Genomic DNA, 8,108 nt, shown 5'->3' on the forward strand with positions numbered 1-8,108 from the left:
TGCAACAAATCGCAGGCCACTATCGAAGAGTGGAGTGATCTTGCGTAGGAAGGAGATAGAGCTGCCAGTGGGAAGAGGAAACGAGAAATGAAATGGGGAGACATGCTTCTATTTGGCTCAAAAAGACGCCAACGTACGCTAAAATCGTAAGCTAACAACGTATGTACATACGCTAACAACATATGCTAATATCGTGCGCTAACATGTATATATATGCTGTTCACATAGCGTACAGTAGAAAACGTAGTTCGTGTGGTTACGAGCTTGTGTGTCCGTCACTGTGCGGAAAGCAGTCAATGCGCATAGCAGATGTGCATCGGTGTTTACCGACACTGTTGCTCAAAAACGCAACTAAGTGTCGGATGTTCCGCAAAATGTTTCGGCACGTAGGCGATTTTATATGAAATTGAGACTTCATACACGCTAATATTTCTGTGCAATTAAGAAGCCTTCCTGGTATACGGTGAGACACATTTAAAACGCTCTTGGCTGATAGTTGCGTATTTTTTAAACTCTGTCTTGACTACGTGACGACATGTTTCTCTCTTTTATGACAGCACTGATTCTGACGCCACGCTCTTCCGCACAATATGGGCTATAAGTTTCGAAATCGCCAAGCTGTCATAAATTGTGAACATGTACGTGGTCTACTTCTTCGTTCTTTTCATTCCAGCGTCACCGCTGAGCATTTTAATTGTTTGTTTTTCTTTTATTGTTATAGAAGGCCGCAAAGTACAACCCTTTGTTCAGAAACAGTCTAGTTATTGAGGAAGCAATATAACCTACAACTTCAATACCATGGAGTCCCTGTTCAAGCAAGGTTTGGCATGGCGCTGGTTATTAAACATCCTCAAAAAACAGCGCAGGAGCGCTGTTTGTTGAACATGTATTGTCCGTTGTCCGCTCCTGCGCTGTTTGTTGAAGAAGGTCCACATTCAAACAGCTAGTTGCGTTTCTTTATTTTAAGCATGCAGCACCTTTTGTGGCATATGCAAAAGCGTTGGTGATACGTTATGGGATGCCTCTATCCTCTATGCTAAAAACGGCGTAACATTAAAAGCATGGAAGACAATTTGGCCATAAGCCCTCTTCCTCAAACTGATGAACGATGCAAGTAGTTTAAATGTCATTCCACCACGTGATTACTAAATACGAATGCGCCGACTCTTTCTAACGCTGATCTATCTACGCGAAATTCATGAAGCGCCCCTCCTACTGTCTCTGCCTGTTCGCGCCTTCCGTAATAATGAACGCTCACCAGTTCGCCCAGCTCGTCATTTTAACGAATCTCGCGAACTTCTCTGTTCGGTCATTGCAGAAAGAGACGAGAGACTTGCTACCAGCACAGTACACTAGAGCCCTGCTCCGAGCGTGAGCGAAACGCCATCCGAAAGCTAGAGGAGTCGATGAACGAGGCGCAGCAACTGCTCTGCCGAGACGACAGGGCTCTCATTAAAAGTAAGTGGGACCGCTTTCTCATGTCGAACATCTGTTGTCGCGGCCTTCCGAAATAAGCCTTTACGTCGCGCTGTGTCACGCTGCCGTGGAGGGAGACATTACACATCACACACACACACACACACACACACACACAGATATATATATATATATATATATATATATATATATATATATATATATATATATATATATATATATATATATATATATATACGAATAGTGTATTTACACGAAATGTGTACCGCCAGTTACGGCAAGACAAAGGAAATATCAGGGACGCTACGGCGTGCTAACAGCTTTATTACGCATTTGTTCGGGAGTGGCTTTTGTTTCAGCTTTTATGGGCGCGCAAGCATGTTGATAGAAGAGCCACCATTCCAGTCACCAGCGCAGTCCTAACCTCCTAACAGAGGGGGGTACGGTAGCTCGTTTTCTTTCCCTATGGTCGCGCAATACGGCTCATCTGACAATGGTAATGCTGTGCTTCATCGCCATGGGTGCTCCGGGCCCAAAAGTCTTCGGGCGCCCCGTTCACAGTAGCGTTTTAACTGCGCGCCGGAACGACGGAAGATTCTGAACTAGTGGTTCGGTGCGGCAGTGGCGACTGCCCAGCATGAACAAATTTTTACATGCAAAGCCAATCACCGAGGGTTTCGCAGGCCAAAGTCAGGTCATTTGACGGTGCTTGCGGCATATGCGACCGAACTACGCAAGAAGTCCGTGCCTTCGTTTCGGGAGCGATGTTGTGAAGGAGTTGACAGTTTTCTCATGTGACCAGACTTTGACAAAGTCTGGTCCACCAGACGAAACGTTAGTGAAAATATACAGTGCCGAATCAACGAAAGTCGTAGTTTCTTTCTTCATTCCTTATTCTATCGGGGTCCGCGTGATTCTTTTCCCACTACTATATATATATATATATATATATATATATATATATTAACTTATGCCGCCGCTCGAACGTTGTCCTAATAGCAAAAGTATAAAGCTGTTGTAGTTCATATTATTTTCTTACTCTCTTTTGCAGACCTGATGCTCAGCTACAAGTGGTGGAAGGTCGACTCCTTTGTAAAGTGCTCGACTGACGTCCAAGAGCACTACATCACGGATTACCTTTACGCCACAGCGAGGATCCACAGTGACTGCGGGTACTAATATATTTAATTTATTTATGCCTATGTAAGGCGCTTCCATTATTTTATGCCACTCTTTATGCCTATGTTGGGTGCTAACTGAAATGAAAAAAAAAAAGTAAATGGGTCTTGATAACTGCTGTAATCACAGGCAAATTAATGGCTGCAGTGACTGCGATCGAAGAAAATGTAAGTATAAAAACAATTTATTTATCTTGTTAGTAAATTACCTTTCTGAATACAAAAGCACCGTTCTTTCTGCAAGAAGGCGCTTGGTAAGCGAGCAAACGCGCCCTAAGAAAACACATGTGGCTACGCGACGTTGAGGTTTCCGCACCGTCTCGGGGCTCAGATTTCTAACTGTGAAAAAGTTCCGATATTGAAACAGATTACCACCAATATACGACGGATCTTAAGTTGGCATCGCATCCATGGCTGCAAATGCTAGGTTCCTCTGTTGTCCTGTAAATACAGGACCTTTCTGAAGATCTTGGCAACGGCAAAGCTTCTGAGCATGATTTCGCTGATTCCTTGGTGAAGTCGCAACAAATCAAAAGATGCACTAATTGGTGCACATAACATTGTTCCTGTGCATCGCAGATCAAAAGGTCAGTTGGTCGTTATGCGAACGAGCCCTGCCCTATTGGAAACTGAACAGCAAAAGAACTTCCCGTGTAAAAACTCGATGGTCTTCTAAAGTTTTCGAATAAAAGTTTTCTTTGACTATCCCCCGCTCACCTAATGTGTGCACGGCTTTACATCCGAATGAACAAGGCCGATTCGGTATTGTAATGAATAGGCAGCGAGTTGGCAGGCTGACGGTGAGTTCGTGTCCTGCTAAACGTTTCAGTTCCTCGTGGCTGCAACTGCTTCCATTAGGAGCGTGTTTATGTACGTAACTTCGAGGAAAAAATTTACACGCCTAAGCACCACCAGAAGAAAGACGAAACACAAGAAAAGAGTGTCTTTCGTCTTTTTTCTGGTTGTGCTTAGGCGTCTAAATTTTTTCATCGAAGTTATGTATCAGCTAGCCCAGCAAAAAGTTCTTCTAAGATCTTATGTACCCCTTGTTCACCCTCTTACAACCCCAAAAGTGCAGGAGGAGAAAAATAAAGCTTTTGAGCGAGCTTGCCAATTTTTAGGCTCAGGGAGAATGAGCAAGACGTACATAAATACTCTGCTAAGGGAGGCAGTTGCAGCCAAGACGGACGACAAGTCCACTTGTCGAAACGTCGGCACCAGCGACGTGCCGTGCTCGACGATTTCTCATCCCTTCAAGCTGCCATCTTACCCTAAACGTCTCTCTAATTTCGAATGTTTCAATGTGGTTTTCGGCAAGGGATATTCCTACAAGCAACGCAACATCAGAGCACCCACACGCTTCGTGGCACTGATCTCCAGTAGTGCTAACCAAAAAAAGCGTTCGCAGCAGTACTTAAGCAGATCTGCCGGGAAGCTGTTGCTTTAATTTGACAATGATTCTGCGATGGTTCTGGCTCTGTCATTTTTTTCTAAGATACCGTTCGTAACGGTGGATATATAAGCAATTTGCAGTTTGCAGGTGGCATTCGCCCTAAGTAGTAAAGTCATGGCGATAACTTGCAACAATTGCTGAGGATCTCGATAAAGGAAGTGCTATGATAGGTTCGAAGATTAATATGCAGAATACAAAGATAATATCCAGTGCCCTGGCAAATGAACAATAATTCAGAACTGGCAAAAGGCCTGTGCAATCTCCGCAGAGGTATGTTCATCTAGGTCCACTAGTAAAGCACTAGTAAAGGAGTGTGCTAACGAAAAGGGAATTCGCCGAAGAATTACGGTGAGTCGATGAGCATGGTAGAAATTTTTAGATCATGACTGGCAGCTTGCTGCTGTCCTTCAAGTCAAAGTACACGTTTTTTTTTTTTTTCTTGCGCTCTGCCGGTACTACAAGATATGAGGCAAAGGCTTGGAAATAAAAAGAAATACAATCAGCTCCGCTTCGCGGACACCGATGTAACAGCAAAGCTGGTGGCGTTCCTTTCGTCAGGCTAACGCATTTCTATGTTTTGCAAGTCGTTCAAATATCTTGTATCACTGTTCTTAATTAAAGACCCTTTGTTAAGCTTTGAGTTGGTAGAATGGCCACCACCTGTTATAACCATATAGTATCACGTAACAGTGACGTGACTGTAGTAACGCGCACGCCATTTGTTGAGCTAACTGTTGCCTTCCTTTTTTAGTGGAAGTTGTGTGTAGTGGGATTTACCGAACTTCTGTGGCACATGCGCGTTTATGACGATGATAGTTTTCTGATAGGCCGCACAGATTTCTGTGGCACATACTCGTTTCTTGGGCTAACTGTTGCCTTCATTTTCAGTGGACCAGTGGTGAGTAGTGGGATTAGCGGGATACCCGTTATGATGTATGATGTATGAGTAGTAGTGGTGAGTAGTGGGATACCCGTTTATGACGCCCGCAAGCGTTAGCACGGATCTGGGACATGAAAGGATCGACCAAGAACAGCTTCGCCGTTAAAATACTTGAGGAGTTCAGGATGCGCAGCGTGCGATGGAAGGGAAAAATCGAGCGATGAAATCCCGTCACACGTAAGGGTGTCAGTTTGGTCTAGTTGATATTGCATTCTTCGTAGTTGTAGCGCACGCTAAATAAAGGGACACCAGAAGAAAAATACTCGATCGACGCAACATAGCGATGTGATGCGTCGAGTGCGTCTTTTCTGTTGTTGCCTGCGCAGACATGAAGAAGAATAACGTTAGGACGTTGTTTTTCCTCTTGTAGTTTTTCATGATCGATATTTTAATGGACGTCGTTACCCGTTGTCTTGCAGAAGGGTGAGGGCCCGGCTGTTTCGCTGCTTGAACGAGAGCTACTCCTCTGCCGACGAGGCTGACCCTAAACCCGACGTTGACGGCGCCGGTAAGATTTTGGGTATCTTCGTGGACAGGATGTGGTGCGTGGACGAGCAAGATCTGCCCCAAGGCTCCGGTGGTGGCGCAGCGAGCGGCTCCGATAGCAACGACGCTGCTGACGAAGACGATCCGACAGATGAGCCTGCTGTCACAGTGACCGAAACCGCCGGCTCTGCGATTCCCATGGTGTCTGGAAAAACGGACAATGGCGTCAGCTCCCCAAATACTCCAGCGCCTGTTCTTGTCGGTTTGGCCTCAGTCACCCTGCTGTTTACCGTACTCTCCCAGTAGATGGAGCTTCACGAAAGATCCAGCGAGTGATGTGCTCAAGTCAAAACATTTGACCAGTGGACTTTTAAAATATATATATATATGCAAATGGGCATGCGTTTGAAGAAAAGATAGACAGGGTCAATGCCCAGGCATTTGAGTTATATTTTTGCTTTCTGTTTGGTAGCGACGCTGTCACATACACAGAAGCAGGCGCAAGCCGTGAAGCCACTCACTTTGTGAATTCATCATTCGTGCCACTTCTCACTATATGATGATACCACACTGACTAGCCTTATCATCTCAGTTGTCTCACTGTGAACATTTTCTCTGTTTGTGTTTATAGCTGATTTTATGTATTTATGAAAATCAAAGGTATTACTGGTGGTCTTGTGTGCAATCCGCCTCTTTCATTTTCCTGTGCTGCCCTCTGACGTTTTGGTAGGGGTTTGGAGGGGCCGGGACAACCGCTATAGCCAGAAGCAAAGCCTCCGAGATAATGAGACGTTTCGCGTCTTTTCCGCTAGGGGAGAGCGCATGCGCCGAGCAGTCGTGAAAAAGGCGGATTGAAGAAAGGCTCCGCGAGTGCCGCTTTCATGACGTCTGCAAGGCTATTCGCCTTTTTCCTCTGCTGTCCACTTGGCAGTGTTGCCACATCGCCGCACTTTCACTGCTTTTCTCGTGCTTTCAGTGGATGCAGGAGAAGCGCTGCGATTATTTAGTTGGCATATATGATATATATATATATATATATATATATCTATATATATATATATATATATATATATATATATATATATATATATATATATATATATGTATGTATATATATATATATATATATATATCTATATATATATATATATATATATATATATATATATATATATATATACATATATATATATATATATATATATATATATATATATATATATATATATATATATATATATATATATATATATATATATATATATTTCGTGAGCTTATTTTCATGAAATGCTCCCAGTATAAACCGGACAGGTTTATCGTTTCTTTTCCTACAGAAGGTACTGGGAAGTTCAAGGTCCAATTTGTTCTTTGTCGAAATTGCTTTTATCTCTCGGTCAAATTCATTGCATAGGGTAGGGGCGCTTGCTTGGGATTTTACGGTGCTTCTTGTTTCACTTCCTAGTGAAATAAGTGTCTGCGCGGTACGAACATTTCACTAACCGGTGTTTCGAAACACTAAAACATGATGTAAATAAACGCTAACGAGTGTCGTTAGTGTCGAAGCAGTGCAATTGCGTCTTGTAATAGTCAAGCATGTCAACTTCCAATATATTCCTGCGAAGGAATTGTATAATCGTCATTAGGTAATGAAACTTATTGATCATTAGGGTTTACAATAAAACATGAACAAACGAGGCATGCTGCGCAATGTGCATTCGTTGAATTTCAGATCTGTCTTAATAGTCTACGAAGGCTGAAGACTACAACACAGTCCTTCCAAAGGTAAGCACAAAACTTAGTCTCTGTGGCGGTTTGGTACATGCTGGCGTGCTGGTTTCGAAATCCATAGATTGCGTGAAGTGAAAGATATATCTAAAACAAAGTAGTATGTAAGCTATATTTCGCGGAAGTTTTCGCATACCTTACACCACCTGGTTTCGAAATCCATAGACTGCGTGAAGTGAAAGATATATCTAAAACAAAGTAATATGTAAGCTATATTTCGCGGAAGTTTTCGCATACCTTACACCATAATCACATTCATACGCGTCATTAAACAATTCTTAACCGCGGTCAGAACTTTGCATTCTGCATTGATGGTCAGCAAAAAAAGAAAACAGTCAGCACCAAAAAAGTATAATGAAGTCATTTATTGAGAGAAGGAAGACTGCAATGTTCCTATTAGTGGAGCACCAGCCAACCGACTTTGCGGGTAAGCCGGTTTTTCAACTCACCGGTTACTCCAACTCGAAAACCAGATAACCGGAATAACCGGTTAGACTGGCTCGTTATTTGGTTAATACTTAACAGGATACTTCACTTTGTGTATCGGTACCGAAGTTCCTTAAATCGGTGGGCTCCATCGCGCTAAAATCAAACAAAAAAGCGAAAGATTGCTCCTGGCGTATGCAAACACTGCGCGTGGGCTTAATCAGCCTGCTTTTAAGACCAGTGTGCGCAGCGTAAGCCACATCGATAAATTCAATGGTTTCTCATGTGTACGTTTGACGGACTTAAGTAGTGATAGCCATCTGGAACTGGCATGCGCAGCGTCATTAGGAAAAGGGGAGTGAAAGGAGATGAAAGGAGTGAAAGGATAACCGTTTCTCCAGAA

At 43.2% G+C, this 8,108-nt stretch overlaps 1 protein-coding gene across 1 annotated transcript in view; it reads left to right on the forward strand.

Annotated features, from left to right (window-relative positions):
• The window catches only part of LOC119386653 (uncharacterized), a gene marked incomplete at its 5' end in the record, with an annotated part of 44,642 nt that extends 38,780 nt beyond the window's left edge, over nucleotides 1-5,862 (forward strand). The window contains 3 exon segments of the mRNA XM_037653935.2: nucleotides 1,319-1,458; nucleotides 2,489-2,609; nucleotides 5,428-5,862. Of these exon segments, the coding sequence (XP_037509863.2) occupies nucleotides 1,319-1,458; nucleotides 2,489-2,609; nucleotides 5,428-5,800 (634 nt within the window).
• Nucleotides 5,863-8,108: the final 2,246 nt, after the last annotated feature.

The sequence above is a fragment of the Rhipicephalus sanguineus genome, chromosome 3 (assembly GCF_013339695.2).
Source record: "Rhipicephalus sanguineus isolate Rsan-2018 chromosome 3, BIME_Rsan_1.4, whole genome shotgun sequence".
NCBI lineage: Eukaryota > Metazoa > Arthropoda > Arachnida > Ixodida > Ixodidae > Rhipicephalus > Rhipicephalus sanguineus.